Genomic DNA, 20936 nt, shown 5'->3' on the forward strand with positions numbered 1-20936 from the left:
GAGGGGGCGGGTGCATACAAAGTGTTTTTGTCCTTTCGTACGCTCTAAAACGACGCGGTGTTCGACATCAATTACGAAACGAAGCGTCGCTCGATATAATATTCTCATCGGCTCGTTAGAATTTGTTCTCGCCTCACGACACGCGCAGCAAGATTCTATTCCGAAAGAAAAGAAAAAAATGTTCGCATTTCAAATAGAATCTCGTCAGCCACCTCCCGGCAACGACGTTCCGCGTGATATCTTCTGTGTGACGTCGACTGAAATCGATCGATATCTCCCTTTTTTTCCCCTTTTCCTTTTATTTAAATAGTGATCGATCGCTCGTCGGGAGCGACCGCCGTTGGCGAGCATTGTTTCCTCTCCTTCTTCTCTTATCCTCGTTTAATTAGTTGATGGTAACAATATCTCATTTAGAATATTTATATAGAATACGCGACAAGACGACGACGGCGATTTCCCCTATATGTACTTTATTTTCTTCTTTCTGTTTCGTCCACCATCTTATCAACGCGACCGATGATGCTTGCGAATACAACAATAGAATTATAACAATGATCGTTCGATGAAAGCGTGATCGGTGATTGATTCTATATAATGACGGTCGAAATCGAATCAAAACGATGGCGAGTGACGTTCGCGACGCAGGCGAACGGCGGAAATTAGCATTTTTCGCGTGCTTCTGTGATCCGTCGAAACAATTCGAGTCGAGTATATTAAGTTGCCATAAAGGTATAGAGAGAGGTACGTATTTTCTTTTTTTTTTTCGTTTTGAAGACAGAGAGATAGAGAAAGAGAGAAAGAGAGAGACACTATAATTATCAACGAAGCATCGTGTTTGTGCAGAACAACTCTTCTATCAGTAGATCGCATTTTTTTTTTCTTCATTAAGGATATTACATGTCACAGTAAATATAGTTAGGTTTGCTCTATTCTATGTCAGTTACAAGTGGCTTCCCTTCTCCTTTACCCTCCTCCACCCTCCTTTTTCAACCTCTTTCAATCCCGCCCGGTTGGTAATTTCGTTTTATCGATACTCTCGTGTCCCTCCCAACGGCGTGTGAGCACCTACGTTAAGGAGACAGTTAAGCTACGCGCAATTTGTGACTGTGTACGTGTGCCTGTGTCCTATGTGTACGTGTGTACCCTTCTAGAGTACGTCTGAGCACGTGTCGATTTTACGGTGTGCAACGATGTGTCTAAATTCCTCAACTCTATCTGCCGACCATTTTCCTTCCCCTCTCGCTCTCTTACTTTTCTACACAAGTGTATAATATGTACATCCATACATCATCACCGCGCTCGTCGAGGCTGTCTCATGCCACCCCCGATCGCTTGTTCGACCTAACGTTTAAGTTAAATATATAAATTCAACAACTATATATATATATATATTTATATTTATATGTACGTGTGTGTATATATATGTATATGTATATATATATCAAAGCAAGAAATCGTATCAACGATATATTCAATAGCAGAGGAAACGTTGCCTGGTACTTTCGTGTAAAACCGGGATTTCGAGGGTTTCTGTCGGAGCGCGGGTCGCACGGGAGGCCTCGTCGCGCGACGTTTCGTTAAATTTTATTGTTCGTGACACGGTTCTCAAGCCTACCCGCGTAGAGATTGAGACTGACCAGATAATAGAAGGAACGCAAAAGATACAGGTGAAAGGAAATCCGAAGCGGCAGGTCGAGAGGGAACGTCCAGGTTTGCCATCGTCTCTTCTCGCACCAGGACGTTCCTTCTCGAGGCAAACACTCAGCCAAGGGACGAGGCGTTTCTTCGCGCACGCATCACCATCTCTCTTCTAACAAAAGGCGGCTGATCCTCCCTAACATGTATTTTATATGTACAAATAATGATCCATCTTCGCCGACTCTTTCTCCGTTCAGATATCCCCATATCTAGATATATAATTGTCACAAGAGAATCCCTCATCAAGCACAGCAAACCCCACGCACACAGTCCTCTTATCCTCTCGCGCACTCATGCTCTCGCCACTCAATTCTCTACCAACCTCTCGGCCACCTTTCCTCTATTTTAACGCTACGTAGAAATATCTCTTCGTTCTGGGTCCCGCACAACTTTGTATTCATTCGCAATGACGATGGCTCCCACGACGTGACCGTCCTCGATGGACGACGAGGATATACGCTGCGAGCGAGAAGACTATTCCCCTTTGGGAGGAACGACCTTCCCTCTAGGAAAATCTTTTTTTCTCTTGCTGAAAGTACACGTGCTAGTACACAAACGACTGGTTAGTTTTGTCGTTTTCTTCCTTCACTGTGGAGTCCTACTTTTCTCTCTTGTTCATCGGAGTCAAGATCTGCCATTGGTATAGCGAGAGCAAGAGACTCTGATAGGTCAGTGTTTCTCCATCGATAAGGAATTTTAATTTCACTTTGATCAGTCAAAGCCCGCTGCTTCCGCTATAGGAACGTTTTACCAAAGATGAAGACCGCGAACTGACAAGAGAGAAAAATGGGACAACGTGAACAGTGAGCTCACCCGCTGCAGCCAGAACACCATGGCCGTCGGTTCACTACATCGTCACGTATCTAACGCGAGGCTATCGTACGAAAATAATCGAAGATCGAACGAATTACCTTCGTCCGTCTGTACAATTCGGCTGCGCAACTTCTGCGTGAAAAACGACTACGGCTACACGGTAGAAAATCAATTGAGAAGGGAAAACGGCGCACGCTAGTTCACGGGTCGATTCCTAAGCTACTGATTGACATTAGGCATAGGCGAGCGCTCGTCGACGATCCTTGCCCCTGGGTCGTCGATGTTGTGAATAACATGAAGAATGGAGTCGGATCTCTAACGCTATGGTATGAAGTGTTGCTCGCGCGCGCGAGTAACGAGCTCTTACGGTGAATGTACGTGCGTGGTTTTCTGAGTAAGCTCTGTGGACAAAGTCGGTGTGTGTCTCTTACGCGGAATTTGTGGTTTCGATCGTTAAAACGTTGACTGCGTTTGCGGCATTCGCGTGACGGCGCTCAGCGGTAATTAGCTCTTCAGCGATGCGCGGTTACGAAGACAGCGATTACGTTACACCGTGAACAAACAGTTAGGGGTAGTGGTTCGCTCGTGTGTAGGCGTTAGCGATATTGCACAGAGTGATTGTGCGTACGATAATAACCGTTTATTGCGCGGCAAGATCCGTGCTGTGGATTCGCTCGTCTTTCGGTCTGTTCTCCTCGTGGATTTAAAGGACGGTCGCGCTAACGTTTGTCTATGTCGCCTTCATTTCGCAAGGTGCAAGCTCTTCTATAAGTTCGCCATAAAAAATAAACTCCCTATTACCTGACCATGTGTGTTTATACTTGTGTAGTGTCTGTATGCGCATGTACGTGTGTTCCGTCGCGTGGGTGTATCCTTGCTGCGTGTCCTCTACGTTAACGTGTTACGTGTTACAGTTTCGTGTGGCCTGGTCATCCTCGCCTCGCTTCTCTAATCTGTACACCCGAGAATACACATGTTAAGTTATACATTTAAGCTCTCTATAGCTTGTCTGTTTTGTTTAATTCTTCGAATGCCTCGTGGATACGCTAAAACGCTACATCAGTCATCATCCGAACATTCACGCACCGTTCCCCTTTCACTCCTCCCGGACTTCCTTTAAATCCAGCGAATTTACTAAGTTTAGCGCGATAATTACCACCCCGTATATACAGATTCGCTCGTTACTATCTTGTCCCTTTCGCGCAGGATAATGCGCGCCCACCGATCCCCTTGCTTACATCTCGGTCACTTAGGGCCTTTCCTTTTTTTCAAGGGAGCTCGGATCCCGAAGAGGACCCCTCCCTCGTGGCGTTCGTCCACGAGCCTCTCGCCATTTCCCCCGACCTTACTTTTCAAGGACTCCCCTTATCTTTTCATTTCTGTCAGACACTGCGTTTAACATACATAACATCATATCGACACACGTAAGCGTAGTCCACTATAGCTGTGGTAATTAGTATAGCACTCTGCAGAATTCACGATTCAGTCGTTTAACGGTTAAAGAATCGATTCGTTTCTTCTGGGTCTCGCTGCTTTCCTCTCGGCACGCTGCACCATCGTCGATCAACCCTCTCTAGGGGTTGCTCTCCCAACGGGCGAGCTGAATGCGCCTGTTGTCCAGAGAGGGCGAAAGGAGCGACCTCAGCGACGCGCTCGGCGGCGATCCGCTGAAGTACTTCAGGGTCAGCGGCGACTGGAGATGTCTGTGTCTGATCACCTCTCGCTCAGCAGGCAGCGGCCAGAGTTCCTGCGCACACCACCGAACAGACTCGACTAGAACGCGCTGCTTCCAGCCACCTCGATCGGCGACAAGTACACGCGGAACGCGAGGCAACGCGCTTAATTATCGTGCCGCCGAATTCCTTTTCTTTCGGTCTTGTTTTCTAGTATTTTATGCGGCTGAGCGTGATCATTTACCTGCAGCGAGAGAGCCTCGTCTCAGGACTCACCCTGCTTATTTCTACGTCCAGTCAGAGAGCCAACCAGGGACTTGAGGGTGGCGCCTAGACCCCTGCCGCTTGGAGTGTTCAGACTGCTCGCGTTTCTGAAGCCCTGCGGGTGTGCGTCTAAGCATTTCTGGTACCTCAACTGCACGAACAAACAAATCGATTCAATTCATTGGTTTAAGCTGGAGAAAGTTACAGTGCTTCCCGGAAATATAGTAACTTAGGTGAGACCCAGTCAAGTGGCGTGTTGTTTGATACCCTTGTGGGTGTAAGCCGTCAAATGTGGCTAACTCCGCTACTTGGTTCAGGCTGTATTATATTTGCCCACATTTACTTTCTTATCTCTCATAAAACTCTCAAGCCGTCATTTGGACAGCGTTACTCTAGGGTTCCAAAGAACTAGTATTATTCGTGTCCCATGAGAAATCCCCTGGAATCCATTACAGGCAATATTTTCCAAGGGACTTTTCATGGAACATGAATGACACTGTTCCTGAGCACTTATCAGCCACTAAAACATTCATTATCAGAGACGTGGAGAACTGAAACTTCTCTTTTTATGAAGTCACTATATTTTCGAGAGGCACCATAACTCTCCGTCAACCGACAGATCTAGTGGCAACTCTGCCTGTGTCTATCGAGACCCAGGCACGGCTCACAGAGAGTAAAACGATACATCGAACGTGTCACTTACCTTGCAGGCGGCCTCGATAGTTTTGCAAAGGGCCCCGCTGCTGGGCTCGCAGTTGAAGACATGTGCGATGAAGAGATCTTGCGCGGTGTGCATTATGAAAGCGCATTGTTTCACGTTTCGACCGATACCGAGGAACGACAAGTAACGCACCCGACATTCAGTAATGAGCTTGTCTTCCTGAAATGTATTCCCGAAGAATATAGTAGTGAGAATAAAAGATTCTAGTAGCAGTAGATTTAGCTAGTCAGACACTCTGATTTACTCACGTTCGGCGTGAGGATAGAAATCATACTGGGCGCGACAGCAACGTTCACGTTCCGCCATTGATTGATAGGAGTATTAGTTACGATATGATCTATCGCGTCGTTCAGGACCTCCATACCAGTCGCCTGTGTCACTTGCATGGATCCAAGGTACTGCGCTCGTAACACCTTCTTTGGCTCCTCCATCGGCGTGGGGAAGGATTGCGCTGAAAAACAGCAAAGAGTTAGCCTTCTCACAGAAAAAAATCTCAAATATTTTTCAGCACTTCCTTTTCATTTTCCTGAATACTCACTGACTAGAGCTTGTCCATTTCTATGGAATCGTCGATGCTCCGTGGGCAGATTAGTCGGTCTCGTGGCTAGACTTGTTCGTCCATTGATATCCACTGGTTTCGCGAGATTCTGGTGCTGTGATCGCTCGATCATGATCTTCTTGCAAATGTCGCGGAGCGTGTTCGCGATTGTGCGCGCTGGGATGTCGCAGCGAAACACGTGACACATGTGTTTCCGGGTCGATCGGTCTCTGGCCACGTAAGCGAAGTCCCTGAAGAGAAGAGTTTCGTCGATGTGTTAATTTATTGCGAAGGTAAACGCTTTGCCAAGCAAATATTATTGGTTGCCATGTCTGATAAATGAGATTACCTTTCACTGTGGAGGTCGTCCAAGAGGAAGAATCGTGAAAAGAATTAGGAATGTATTAGAGAGAATATCCAATCGTTTTAGGTGTTTTGTAGGTATAAGAAGATGCTTACCGGCAGTGATCTCTGCCAACACCCCAAACCCTCACCGTGTGAATTGGCTGTGTGTTGAGTACAGTCAGGTTTTCTGGGTCAATCAATTTCAGGGCGCCTTCGTCTAAGTCCATGAACAGGTCTTTGCCCTGAGGGGTTTCGAATTGCAAGTGTACAGTTTTATCATTCATTTTGATATCAAATTTCGTGTGTAAATAATACTAACATCGCCCCATCGTCCAACCACGTCCAAAAGATCGTTTCTACCGAGAGACAAGTCCACGATGCACTTGTTAACAGCCTTGCTGCTTCTTTCTGGCGTCAGGTCCTCTTCAGCAATTTCTGTCCAGCCGAGAGAGCGTACGGCGAATCTGATTGGTTTGTCTCTGCCCTCGGAGTCTGCTCTTGCAGGGTAACTCCTTCGTCTGAGAGGCAATTAGCAAGTGAGACTACTCGTTGCGAGTATACGAAGTATAAAAAAGGTAATAAAAATTGATGCTCTTACTTGAGAGCTAGTTCCACTTTTCTCTTGTTCTCGAGCTCCTGGTCCAAAGCTGAACTCGTATTGCTGCGGGTCACAGTGTTCACCATGCCGCTGAGAGTGTGGAAATTATTTATCTGCAAATAATATTCTTCTATTATCAAAATATTCAAGGTTAGAATATTCATACACTTGGCGAATGATATAATTTTTCTCGCAAATAATCAATGCATAGATTTTAGTCATTTTCAGCTTTACTTACGCTATCGTTGTCTTTGATGAGGCTCCTGCGAGACTCCCTCTTGGAGTGTGGCGGTGCCTCAGGAGGTTCTCTCTGAATATTGCCGCTTTTGACGTGCCAGTAGTAAGGTCCATTTTCGTCTGAAAGGAGATTCAGCCTTCCATTAGCCTGACTTCCAAAAGATACCCAAATTTTACTTCCCCATCGAGTAGATAGGTCTGGGGGTTCATCGGTTCCTAATCTATATCCTTGGTTCGTTACGTCGATACCCACCCTCATGTTTTTGCCATCCAGGCGGTAGGTTCTCGTCTTTGTCCTCGGAGTCAGTGGTATCCACCTCCGTCGGCTTCTCCTGGGTATTGTTCTGCAGAGTGGCATTGTTCTTTTGATCCTTGGGCTGCCTCCGTTTCACAGGGACCGCGTACAACTCGCTGTTCAGTCCACCCTCTACGTGCGGCACGCCTCCCATCTCTGTCGTTTCGTTATCCGCTTTCTCGCAATAACTGTAATATCGAGAGCATGCCATTATATTGCGTTCGCCAGACCTACTATACTCTGCTGAATTATTCCAAGTATTTGAACTTCAAGCGACGTCGTCTGGCAAAAGCTAAAGGATGACTGAAGCAACAGGGATTTTACTTTAATCTCGTCTTCGTAAAGGACTATGTTATTAAGTCTATAGAGAAACGTGGAGTTCTAGTTGGATGGGATCAAATAGTATTTTGGATCCAATTTGAAGGTATGTCTCCCGAGTTTAATGATACTTAATTTTCCATTGGGAGTAGCTGATCGAACTGATAAATATTTGTAATGACAAATTAGAGTATCTACAACCCTGAAAGCTGACTGCACGAATTGTGTCATCTTTACGGAAATTCAACATGAGGATCAGCGATAAGATACAATATTAGAGTTTAGTTTCCTTCCATAATGAAATGTCAATGTTTATGTGAAGCTCTGTAATCCCCCGACTCCATAAACTTAACACAGTCCTTCCCTCAGTGTCTGATTAACTGGCATACGAAATCACCATTTACAGTAAACGCGTCAGACGATACACTACGACGTCGTCAACCAGGAAGCTCCACAAATGGATCGTCGTCGTTAACATTTACTTATCATCGTTGACGCGTCCAGCATGATAAATCGATATTCGCGTAATTGGCCATCGGATGGCTCGTAAAGTTTTATCGATCACGTGGCAAGCATCGACAGAGACAAATCGCGTTCGCCAGTGTATCATCGAGGCTACTTACTACCGCATCGTTCACGGCGTTATCAAGCGAGAGAAAGAGCAAAACAGGGGATAGCGATCGCTACGAGTGGACTCCAACATACAGAAAAAAGTAGCAAGTGAACTAAATCGATCGAGGTAGCTTTTCGCATCGAGCAAGTACTCTAGAGCGAGTTCATCTTTCTACTATTACTGCGGAGGCAAGATGCATGATCTACGGTGTGTCTACGTAATTGAAATAGAAAGTCTACTCGAACATGGTGCAAGCGACAGGGAAACATATCCAGCGCGGCTCCACTTTCGAGGAAGTCGATTTCCTCGCGTTCCGCCCAGGGGAATAAAATTTATTCTACGCCTACTTTCCAGCTGTCCGCGTTGGCAGCAAGATCCGCGCCCGAGAAAAGTTCGTTTTACTTTCTAATGCGGGGAACGGTGGCGAGACAGGTCTGTCAGCTTCAAGAATCTTCGCGTTTCCCGACAAAACGGCCACGTTTGCCTCGATAAAAGAGCAGGTTCTCGGCGATGAACGAAAATGGAGCGGCAAGGCGCGAGGAATCCGATTCCCTTAATCAAGAAGCGATTTTAACGAAACTTCCATCGTGTGCACAGCTCGCGTTTGCTTTTCGTTAACCGTACACGCCCGCAGTTCTCCTCGGTGGCTGAGCAACAGAACGATATCGCTGGAATTGAATTAATCTCGCGTCAAGCGTAACCTCGAAGCGTCTTTCGTCCGCGTGGAACGCGCGTGAAACTTCTGCCGCATGCAATGCTCGACGTACTCGCAGCCACAACTTTACAATACTGTTATACGGGGACACAAAGATAAGCAACGACAATTCGGACGAAGTTTCCTGCGGAACAGCCTCGCAGGAGCAACGATCGCCTACAAAAGCTCGCGAGACAGAATACGGTCGTTGAATACAGTTAGACGGGGCACGGATAGCGACGGCGTTTGTGGTTAGTTACAACGGGTACAGACAGCAACAGCAGCAGCAACAACAACAACAATAACAAACAAGTGAAGCAACAACTCGTTGGATACACGGTGCAGCAACGTCTAAGGGAGGGCACGAGCCAAGGAGAAGAGACTCTATCGTACGTACTTTCTCGAGTCGGACTGATTCGCAGCGTCGATCGAGTCCGCGGGTCCTGACTGAAGGCCAGGCAGAATCGAGGAGGAAGACGGCGACGAGCGAGGATTTCCGTTGAGGGTGTCGTCGACCAGAGCGGACTCCGCAACACCCTCGCTGCCGTACCTGAATCAGCACGTCCACGAACCCCATTATCAAGGAAATCGATTCCCGACTCGCCGCGGACGATCTCGTTCGTGACGATCGAATCGCGTTTCATTGTATATTAGATTGGGTCGTATGTTCGTTCAGAATCTCTCTAAAGTCCAATATTGCTACCTTTGATACCTTAGAGAGGTTAGTTATTTTTTTGCAAGATTTTAGGATTGATTAAACTAACATTTTAGGGTATAAAATTCAGTATAAGGGACAGGAATAATCGTGACTTTTTAGAAAATGAACTTATTGTTTCGTTTGATGGGTATATTGAATTTATTCTGTTGATAATTGATAAAATGCTGAAGTCTGTAAGCTGAGTTTTTACTAACTGCATAAAATCAATAGTAGAAGCTTTTTATCATCGTTTTTAGGCACAGTCAGCGTTTACCCTGCGTGGTGCGCCTACATGTTGTATGTAGAGTTTACATTATCATATTGATGCGACTATTACAAAGTCATGAATCCAGACAATTATGATCCATGTGAGTAACTGTCCGCTAGTGGCGTTTTGCATAATTAAATCGCGATTTATGCGCGTTTACCGTGCGCCCGCTGCTTATGTGTACGCATTTTCGTGTAATTTCTAGCAGTCTTGGAGCTTCCATTAATATGCTCAAAGGGTTTAATTTTCCGTGAGTATGGAGAAAGTTAATTGACATGTGTCTTAACTGCTATATTCTATATATTTTGTTATAACAGATAGAGGTCTTTTTTGTATTGAAAGCCCCAAGAAAATGACAGCCATCCTTGGAAAGCAGGAAATAGTGCTATGCTGTATATCGGCGATACAAAAATTCAATTTCCGTGGAGCTTTCTCGAAAGGATGGCGAAACTTTCGTCAGAGGAATTCCTCGAAATCGACGTAATTTTCTTGGAATCGATACTCTCTGCGTTCTTATGCGTTCCTACAAAAATTCGATTGTCATAAAAAAAGTTCGTAGACATTTGAAAATTTTCAAATCTCGAGATTTCTTGAAAATACACGGAAATTTCTTCCAGCCACACTAACATCGTGTACTTCCGCTCGAATCTCACGATATTTATACAGTCTTTCCCGAAACCTCCAAGTTTTCTAATTACGAATTTTCTTAGAAATCCCGCCGCAATTGCAGGCAGTCGCGAAAATGCCTCCCATCTCTGTTAGCAGGACGCACTCCTGATACGAACTTCGAAATTCAGAGGAAGTTCCCGCGAATGCACTGGAATTTTAGAATCTCACGACGACACAATTTCAAGGATTCTTGTTACAAACGCGCGATCGCATCTGACAGTTCCATTTCTGGTTCCACTTGTGCAATATCTCCCAGAATAACGTCGCTTCTGATCCTAAGAATCTTCTGATACCCACCGTCTTGAATATCAAAGTGAAGAATGGAATCAACAACGATTGCCTTAGATATAACAATTTCCTTTTCCCATTTATTTTAGTAGCCATACGCAGCAGACACTGCTAAGCAAGGATTTCGAAGCACTTGCCATTTTTAGTTTCAATTTCCCCGAATTTAATTTACCTAAATTTAATTTGCCTAGTTTCCCCATTTCACAGACTCCGCCTCTTTTATTTCATTATTTCTCAAAGCCTTCAGATTTTAGATCCACACTGTGTCAAGTTAATTTTAGTGTTCTCTTTTACTTGCTACCAATTTCCCCACTCCGAGAACGAAGCGTAATCTCATTGACGCGACGAAAAGCTCAGGACAGGCAGGTAACCGGGCGCAAACGGTATTGGGAGCTATAAATTTTACGCCAACCGAGTACGGACGTTTAAAGACGAACTTAACTGACCGACACGGGCGGTGCAGGTTGCCGCGCACAGAAATTACGCGGCTGCAAGGAAGTGCCATTTTAATTAACGATCGGGGAACGGAGCCAGGCACCGACGTGGTTAGTACAGGGTCGCTAACCATGTCGAAGTAATTAAGGGATTAGCCGAGCGGTTTGCTGACTAACGCCCGCTCGCCTCTCTTGTGCCTCGTTCAGGCTAGTCTTCAACATTTCCTTTAGACCCAAACCAACGAACTTTCGATACTCGATCAGGACTAAGATCCTAATTCCGTGGAGACTGTGCGCGAAAATTCGGTCAGAGTACGTAGATTCTGAGAATCGTGCTTTATATTCTTCTGTGAATTCTAATTATTCATTTTTTTTAAAAAGTGGTGCGTTGAAGTACTTAAAGTTCATAGAAGGACTACTAACTCCAGACGGAGACAAATGGAGCATCAATCTTTAAGAAGACATTTCGATGCTCCAGAAGATCTTCCTGAAGCGTTAAGTTCGATATTTGCCAGCTCTGTTGACACATGTTACAGAATATATTTGCTTTCTAAAGAAAACGAATGAGTATTTTGATACCCCTGGACCTTTGATAGCGATGAAAGTTATCAGAAGCCGATGGGTTATTAATTCACAGTGTATCGAGGGTACGAGGCAAGGAAAAGATGGATCATTCGGAAGATTCCCGATCGCTTTTGACAGCTTGAAACCCGATCCTTTATCCAGGCCAGTGGCCTAGCCTGAATGACACTTATCTCTTTTCTCCCTCGAGCTGAACCATATTTTAAGATGACAAGCGGACTGTCAGGGTCTTCCTATCGATATTAAATTTCCCGCCGCGTGGAATCACAATGATACATCACGGTCATCGTTGCTTCTTCCTAAACGACGGAATAGTTCGCAGGAAACGAGGATACGGTATTTGATTACAGATTCGAGAACTGCTAATTACTCTCCCCGCGATAATTATCCAACGCTGTACCTCCCTCTATATAGTACACTGTATTCTTGGTACATACATGACTGACACATACAACAGAGATGCCTGAAACTAAACTCCTATCGACATACACACTCTCCTAGACTCTAGACGCTACTAAGACGCTTACCTTCACATTTACTCCGACAGAGTCACAAACAAAAGATCCCCGTCCGCTCTAAATAATTCAAAACTCCTGCCCACCCACTCCAAACATCAGTGCACCGTGAAAGGTCTATTACACCTAAACAAAACCGTTGCTCCCAACGAATCCAAGCCACAGCCACATATTTTCGCACGCTGAACTTCCCACACGGTCCTGAAATACCCGTACAATGAATAACACTCGCAGCATGAAAAGGGTCTCTGTTCACGATTGCGAGAACGTTGCCACGTCACGATTACGCGTTCGCTTTAACTCGTTCAACGTGCTCGTGCGACGCGTGTCCACGTATAATCGCGAGTTTTCATCGCGCAAGAAAAGCTCCTTTGGCCGCTGCCAGAAGAACGGGCGGGAGCTGGAAGTGAGAGGAAGGAGAATTGTGGAACGAGAAAAGGCTGCTTCTCGTTGGGGGCAGGGGGCAGGAGGAGCAGGGGGAGGGCGAGAAGTAGAGAAGGCGCGAGGTTTCGCGCGGTCCGGCTGCCAGAGCTTAATAACACCGTTTTCAGCAAGTATGTGGGTTAGCGAAGGCACGAGCCAGGGGCTTGGAAATTCGCCAGAAGTTCGCGGGGAGGAAGACTACCGTGCATAAACGCGGTCGGACCGCGGATGGCGATCGATCAGCCCCGAATACCTTCGCGGGTAATTCTCTATTGATTATCGTCGATGCGACAAGTTTCGCCTGGTCCGATTGTCCCTTTGTTCGATTGTGCCCCGAAATGAACGACCGTTTCATTATTCCCGAATATCGGCCAACCGGAACACACCGTCCCGTTTCGGTTACAAGCACACGCTACCACGCCGTGTGTCGCTGCAACTTCCAAGGACCGTTTTCGTTTAGATACCGCTCCCAGCTCCGTTATTATGTGCTCCAGGGGCGCTTCTGGAACGTAAGTCACGGAAATACGGGGTTCAAGGGGCAACGGGAACACTGTGCTGCCCGCGAGTGTCAATATTTAGCTTCCTCTCCCCTAGGGGAGACCTTTTCCCAGCGTTCCTCGCAGTTTCTTGTATATAGAAACTCGGGCCAATTTTGATCCCAGGTGGGTCAGAAGAATTTCACGGAGTCGTGGCCTGAATCGACGCACTGTAATAGCGTAACAATTGCGTTCAGCGACCGTGACGGGACACTGAATTCCATTTCAATCGTGTGCCATTGTCAATCGAGGCTCGAAGTGATCAAAGCGAGGAGTCTGGTCCCATTACGGGGCCGCCTTGTTGATCGATTAAGCAACGTATTTGCTGTGTTCGCGATTAGCTTGAGATCTCTGTTCTGGAATGCAAACGTTTACGACGTGACAGACCCAGGGGGAAAAAATTCACTGTGACTCGTTATCGTCGCGATTAACTGGCCAGGGAGCAGTAACAATGAGAAATCATGGGGTGACCGCGTAATAAGCCCGATCGCGGTAACTGTAATCAGCTGTCGGCAATTGGTAATTGTAACCCACCCGATATGTAAACGCACGCCGCCGCCGTAACTTTCAGCGAGGTGTAATTAAACCCAATTAGGTCGTAAGGTGAGCAACTTCTGACGCACCTGGCTGAACCGTAAATTACACTGGCAAGAGTTCCCTGTCTACCGCAACCATGATTACGGTATACGCAATTTCGCAATTTCTGCTGGACGGCGACCGGATATCGGTGGAAGTTGAGCATCCCGTTCACGATCTGGCGGCTGTGTGTGTTCAAAGCCCGATCGCAATGGGAACTAGTTTTTCGAGCTGGTTAATGGAGGAAAGATTGGTAACTGCGCGAACCGATGTGCCGAAGCAGAGGTGTAGGTCAATTTGCGGTGTTTGGAGTTGGGGAGAAGTTTGAGTGATGGACAGTCGATAGTTTGAATGTGGGCCACACGTAGGAGAGTGAAGTGAAGTTAAGAATTTGAAAGGTGGAAGCTCTTGTCAGAATATTGAATTCCATTTTATGACATAATTCTAAATGAGATAGATTGCAGATATAAGTCTGTATATATTAAATATTGGAGTGGAGAGTATTGATTTCAATTTGAGGTAGGAAGATCATTTATTTATTTTCTGATAAGTCTTCAGTGTGTCTGAATTTTTTGAATAATTTGAGGATTTGAAAATTTGAAATTTGAAAATTTGAAAATTTGAAATTTGAAAATTTGAAAATTTGAAAATTTGAAAATTTGAAATTTGAAATTTGAAATTTGAAATTTGACAATTTAAAAATTTGAAATTTAAAAAATTCTGAACCATCAAATCTTTCAAGAATCAATTTTAAGCTCTTCCTAACCCTTACACTTAGACATTTCTCCTCCTTAGTAATCAGCTGTTGCTTAAAGTAATTTCGCAACCTAATGCAACCTAGGGAACGTTTGAACGCAAGAAGTAGCAACCTCTAACAAATTTATATTGGAACTTTCTATACAAACAACAATCTCCTCCGCAAATATCTCCTTATTGGTCTCGGGAACAATACTCATTCATTGCAATTTTCGATTGCCCTCGTAAGGGCGCGAAGAGACGTCGAACGGAATTACACGGCGGGACATTAACGGTCGGTAGCGGCACGTAATTTGTTACGGTCCTCGGTGACATTCGCAGGCGGAAAAGAAGCGACGGCCGTGTCTGAGTCGCGGTGGCGAGGGTGAAAATGGAAAAAAGCGATATAAGAAGAAAAGAGCCGTGTACGAGCGAAACACCGCGTACGTGGGCGTTCGTACGAAGTACAGTAGAGTCGGGGGTGCTCTTCTCCTAGCTCGATCAATACACACTACCAACCCCTCTGCGTCCCACGGCGTCCCTCGTCCATTTCACCCCTGACACCCTATCCTCCCTCTCTGCCACCCTTCACCCGTCCCCTCCGCTCCCCATTCCATTTCGAACGACCCCTACCACCACCGGTTTAGATGGTCGAGACCACTGTCGTTTAGCTACGGCTGCGGAGTGCGCGTCTTATCGCGCGACTGGTCGGTTCTCGCGGTTTCCGCAAAAGGAAAAACCGATTAGCTCCCTCTCCATGCCTCTGTACCCCGTCCTTTCTTTTCTTTGCCCAGTTTAGGCTTGATAGTTGAACCTTCCTCTGGGTTCAAGCGTTTACAGGTACTTCACCTCTTTCTGGGGCTAACTTTACTTGGTCCTCCAGGTTGAGGGTGGTAATCGTGAGTTTCCTGGGGCTTTCAATTGGTCAGTTCCTGGGGTAACTGGGTGAGTTAGGAATTGTTGAGTGCTGTTGAACGTGAACCTATATTTGACTGCTGTTAATGTATTATCTATTTAATAGATACCATACTTAGTGGTAGCAATATTTTATGAAGAAGCCTTTTAGAATTCTCTTCAGATATTCAGGTATTCTCTAAGTCCAAACTCTGAACTTCTACATAGGGAATAGTGATAGTCATTCCAGAGTACTGTGAAGGAAATAATTGATGGTTCAGAGTAATGAATGAACCACTGTTCAAAATATTATCATCAGATCGGCTAACCAGTATAAGAAGGGTGGCTAGTTAGGTCTTGTCGGACTGACAGAGTATTCCCTGCGGCCTCTACGCCCTTCGAGAGGGTTCCAACGCCGTACACACAGTCAGCTGGGGTAATTAAGTTTAGGGACGATGGAAGGAGCTCTCCAGAGTTCGGGAACACGGTCTTGGTCTCACCGAAGATACCGTCTGCTTTCAGATTAAATTCTATAAATATCGCGCTGTGCCAGCAGCCGCGTTTTGAATTTAGATTCACCGAGGGTGGAAACTCGTCAGAAGGAAACACGATTCCTCACCCCCTCTCTGTCCGAATTAATTAACTTAACAGGATTCACTCAGGGAAATTCTAATTACTTTTAAATGACATTTCTGGTTAATGAGGATATCGATCGACGATGTGCCAATCATGAACGTTTCTTGCTATCGAGAGTCGATGGAGAGAGAAACTTCATCGAAGTCGGTACATATTCGTTACTGATTGTGAAATACCAGTGATGTAGATTTTCCCAAGGTTCGTAGCAGAGAAAGAAGGTTACTTTCGTAATCGAAAGGTTCCGACAAGAGGTTCTCTCCATAAGGTCGCGAGTGGTGAGTCATTCCTGAGAACGTCGAACCGTGTCCGAACACGTCACGTTAATAAACCATATTTCGTGGCTTGATCTACGATCATTAATACTCAGTACCACGCTTCTCGAATGTAAGATCTTCCTCTTGATAATTGAAACAATTTGCCAGGCACTTTCCGCAAACTTTCAAGTTCGCATTTGATACCCTGCAATTCCCCACAGTGTCCTTGAAGTCAGCGGTGACAAATAAGCATTCGCGGTTCGCGTGACGCTATATTTAGCAGAATTCAGGAAATTAATCACGAGGCCTGGTTAAAAGTATTCCTTTTCATCAGCGTGCCGCAGAGTGTAAACTTTTATTACCCTCGCGACTGAATCGACCATTTTTCCGTCACGGAACCCGCACGTAGGGGTTGGTTAATAAACTTTTGCTTGTGAAATCCGAGCCTGCGTGGCTTCGAGGAGCGCTTTTCCCCGTGTACCAGTTTACGAGCCTTTTTTACGAGACTCAGGAACTCCCCGCTCTAACCCCTGTCTTCCTGACCCTAACACTTTCTCCCCGTTGCTCTCGCCTCGCGTTCCGTACGATATTTTAATCTAACTCGCGCCGAAAGTCCTGATCAAAGAGGAATCAACCGCGGCGCGCACCCCCGCGAGTACTTCGCTGCGCGCAGGATTTCATCGATTTTATCGACCACCCCTTCTTGTTCCCGTTTTTTATGTCGACATATCCTACGGCCACGAACACGTCGGTTTGCATGGGGGATGGAAACTTGAGGTCCTCGTTTCCGTCCAGCGTTTTAGGGCTTTTACATCTCGATCCATTTATCGTATACATCTTTTTATTGCTAGTAAACAAGGGGGCGGAGAAGGAATGGAATATGTACAAAGGTGAAGTACCTCAGCAGGCAGAAACAAGGGGTGTTGGCGATAGAGTCGATTTAGAGAGACCAATGCTCTTGAAAAGTATTCGGTAATGAAGGTTCATCGTTTGGAAAGACTGATTCAATTCTTTCGAAATATTAATTTGCTAATTGAGTATTCTAAAATTTCTTCTTATATGTAAATCCTGTTATTATTTCAGTGATTATTCTTTAATCTTAATAAACGTCAGTCCTTTTCAGTACACAATTCTGAATATGCTAGAAATGCTCCTAATCAATACATGACCTACTTAACAGGTTAACATCCAACTCCCTCTGCACGGGAGTTTCTCACGTGCGAGCGAAATTTGTAACACGTAAGGTGACACAGAAATTATTCTAATTCTCTTCACTGCACTGGCTCGCCCGGAAAGCTTAAACACAAGACAAAGAGAACAGTTCCTTCTCATATAAGTCAGGCAGCGTAACAAGGGTTTATCACAGAGACAGGGATGAAAATTTCAAGAATCCCTTGAACCAGCGAGAAATTCAAACCGAAACTCTGTCTGAAGAAAGATCCTGGGAGAGGGATAGGCCAGCTTCGTTCCAAGCAGGATTCTCCAGGGAGGATAAGCTGGGCCGACAAACAGCGCGAGAACCGGAAGGCCAAACGGGGTCAGCTCACATAGGACACTTCGTTCGCGACTGTCCCCCTTCCGGATTTCAGTTTCAGCCCGATAATCTCGTTTCAGCCGGACCTTCCGGGACATTACTCTTCTTCCTCTCTCGGTTCGAGAGACGTCCTCCTTCCCTCGAATCGGACAGAGCTTCCTCGAGGCTCGACGCGGCAGAACTTATCAGACTCCCTTCTGGATCACCGATTACGTCCTACAGGTATTACCTCGAAAGAAGGGAGTGTCCTGGAAGAAAAAGGATCCCGTGCCACGCGGAAAAGAGCGACTAGTAGGACAGGGGGGATCCTGTCCCGAGGATTTATGCGGGACACGCGTGCATGCATAGAGAATTTCTCAACGTTTCGTGGAGAACGAACGAGTTTATGTCACTGCATTCGCGCGTTTCCAGTTCGATCTGTCGACGTTGATGGACTTCGCGCATCGTCGCGACTGAAACTAAATTCAGTAGGAAACTGACGAGGACCGATCGCGTGGAAACGTTATTTCTTTATTTCCTGAGCTGGCTGTTTCGTGAAATTTAGAGGAGCTATATCTTTGAAGCTAGTAGAGACAAAAAATAGCGTCAGAGGATAAAATTAAATGGCGTTATGTGTTCTTCATTGTCGTACAACTTTTACGCACTTTTATGTATTGGTGCATTTGTACAGCGTATCTTTTTTAAATGGAACTATATAGTTTTTCTTATATAAATCGATTTTGTGGATCATTCTGCGTAGAAGTATTGGATTTTGGAAATGCATTATTGCACAAGATGCATAAAAATAATAAAGACACTATGCGTTTCTCTTACTCGTGATTGATAGATTGTCTGGATTAGATTTTCGAGAGAGTGGAAACGCGAGTTGAATGATGGAGTCTCTTTCACCAGGGAATCTTCTGTCATCGAACAGAGTCATTTCTTTTCGTTGTAACGCGTCCTGCTCGCGAATAATCGTCACATTTTATCCCGACAAGGGAGGGAGTTGAAGCTGTCGTTGCCAATAATTTTTCCAGGTTCTGAGGGATCGTTTCCCCGTTGCATCTGCAGGCTTTCCACGTTGCTTAATGCAGAGATATCGGAGGAATATTTGTTCGGCGAGTAATACATTGGCAACAGTTTTTTAACGGGGGAAATATTTCTCCCGCGGTGGAACGATACAACCGTGGAGGATGGACGGCTGCGTAATCTGTCGATGTACCAGGCTCGATAGCTTCGTAAAATGCACGGATATCATCCCACCTCGCGCGCAACGTGTCCCGAGTGCTCCGTGTCCGAAATATTTCCATCGGTGATAAACGAAATCCCCCATTTACGGGTCTGGGGATTTTGAGCAGTGTTGTTGCGAGCTGGGACCAGATTTCGGGGATATGAAAGCGAATCTCATTTGGTAATAGGATGTTGAGGCTGTGTTTGATAGCTATTCGTGTTTGACGCTCAGTTGTGTTAACTACTGGCCATTATGGTAGAGATTTATGAGGGTGGAAGTAAATATATTTGGAAAGAGGAAAATATTTTATCAATTTTTCTAACGGGTGATACGATTTTCGAAATTTAATATTTTGGTTGCTAGACGCAGATCTAAGCACCAGTGAATAGTAGTTGAAAAATGGTACCTAGTTTATTTTTTTTGTGTAGTATAGAGTCGTTGATTGTACTACTTGGTTTCCTGTCAAAAGTAGGGAAAGAAACGGGTAGAAACTGATACTTGTCAAAGTGGATGATTCAGCATCAAGAAATTCTGCAACAGACTCTTGCAAATTTTCTCACGGAACCAAATGCCACGGAGGCTTCCAGCGAACCGTTAAGAACTCGTCTGCGGCGGACAGACGAAAATACTCGGTGCTTGTGAGTCAAGGAGCCGTCTATTATACGTCTTAAAAGGATATATTTTTAGCGAGCCAGACGCCTTGAAACCTTTCGATGGAGTAACGAACTCAGTTCACTCGTAAGCTGTGGAGAGAAAGAATACGCAAGTAAAATGGTACGCTACAATGCTCGTCTGACTCAAACGGGACTTATTCTACTTAAGTGAATGAAGCAGCAGGAAGCAGCGAATTAATCACAATGAAATTGTCACAGATCTGAAAACGTGACGAATAATGACTTCCACATTGTTTTTACCACTTCGGTAAACAAATCCAACAGCTCTACTTTTTTCCTTGTTCAATGTTTCGCGGTAGAATCCCAGTTTCCGAGGTGTAAATATCCTCTCCAAAATTAACAAATATTCATTCCATTGGAACAGCTATTACCTCAGGATGAAGTCGTTACCCCCACGGTCAAGAAAAATCCATCGAAGCTAATTACTTAACCTCCCTCGAGAAGTTCACAATCGTTGCCACTAAACATCCGGCAGTTATCATGAAACGTCTCCTTGCCAGCGATGCTCGGGGATCGCGAAGAGTCCGAGAATTCTCGCTCCGGGAGAGGACAATTGTTCGAATGTCCTGCGAAGGGTCTCCTCTAACCGAGGACAGCTACAGTTGGTGTTATCTGCGAGGCGAGAGCCCCTATTACCATTAGAACACCCAGCGCTTTCCTGCGGATGTTAATGGAAAGCAGACGCGTTCGAAGCGGGCCGAGTGGCTCGGGGAAAATCGTCGCCAGGGCCATTACGTAGACCGTAAAGTCGAGGACCTCCAGCGATCCCAGGTTTCCACGATTGAGTCTTCTCTACATCCGACGTGTAAACTAATGAATTCGATCCGAGAGCAGAACGTGTAACACAGTTCTGGCGTGTATCAGCGAATTCGATAACGAGATCGAACGTCGAATGAGAGACCATTCGTCGAATTCGTCGTAACGACTGTATATAATAACGCTGCGTTCTAATTGATTCGACGGATTAACGCGACGGTGTTTCGACCGACTATCCAATTAACGAAACAACTTCATGGGATGGTCTCCGTTTAACGAGGTTCCTCGCTAAGGTCTGCATCATCGGCGCTGAATTTTTCAAACGATCGATCGTCCAACCGCGCTTTTTTAACCTCCTCCTCTCGTCGTTTTCCCAGCTCCCTTATTCTTCTCGTGTGATTTACGACAAAGGTGACGGTGTATTAAAGTTGTCTCGCGACGAGTTCGT

The 20936-nt window shown here is 45.6% G+C and overlaps 1 protein-coding gene across 1 annotated transcript in view; it reads right to left on the reverse strand.

The window, feature by feature from the left end:
• Nucleotides 1-4095: 4095 nt before the first annotated feature.
• LOC143180343 (protein Fe65 homolog) overlaps nucleotides 4096-20936 on the reverse strand; it is a 125876-nt gene continuing 109035 nt past the window's right edge. Inside the window, exons 5-16 of the mRNA XM_076380002.1 lie at nucleotides 9205-9357; nucleotides 7141-7370; nucleotides 6889-7007; nucleotides 6651-6763; nucleotides 6372-6570; nucleotides 6167-6294; nucleotides 6057-6062; nucleotides 5708-5958; nucleotides 5418-5620; nucleotides 5152-5328; nucleotides 4461-4599; nucleotides 4096-4258 (exon numbers count right to left, since the gene is read on the reverse strand). Of these exons, the coding sequence (XP_076236117.1) occupies nucleotides 4236-4258; nucleotides 4461-4599; nucleotides 5152-5328; nucleotides 5418-5620; nucleotides 5708-5958; nucleotides 6057-6062; nucleotides 6167-6294; nucleotides 6372-6570; nucleotides 6651-6763; nucleotides 6889-7007; nucleotides 7141-7370; nucleotides 9205-9357 (1741 nt within the window). The 3' untranslated portion in view covers nucleotides 4096-4235. The remainder of the gene's footprint in view (nucleotides 4259-4460; nucleotides 4600-5151; nucleotides 5329-5417; nucleotides 5621-5707; nucleotides 5959-6056; nucleotides 6063-6166; nucleotides 6295-6371; nucleotides 6571-6650; nucleotides 6764-6888; nucleotides 7008-7140; nucleotides 7371-9204; nucleotides 9358-20936) is intronic.

The sequence above is a fragment of the Calliopsis andreniformis genome, chromosome 6 (genome assembly GCF_051401765.1).
Source record: "Calliopsis andreniformis isolate RMS-2024a chromosome 6, iyCalAndr_principal, whole genome shotgun sequence".
NCBI lineage: Eukaryota > Metazoa > Arthropoda > Insecta > Hymenoptera > Andrenidae > Calliopsis > Calliopsis andreniformis.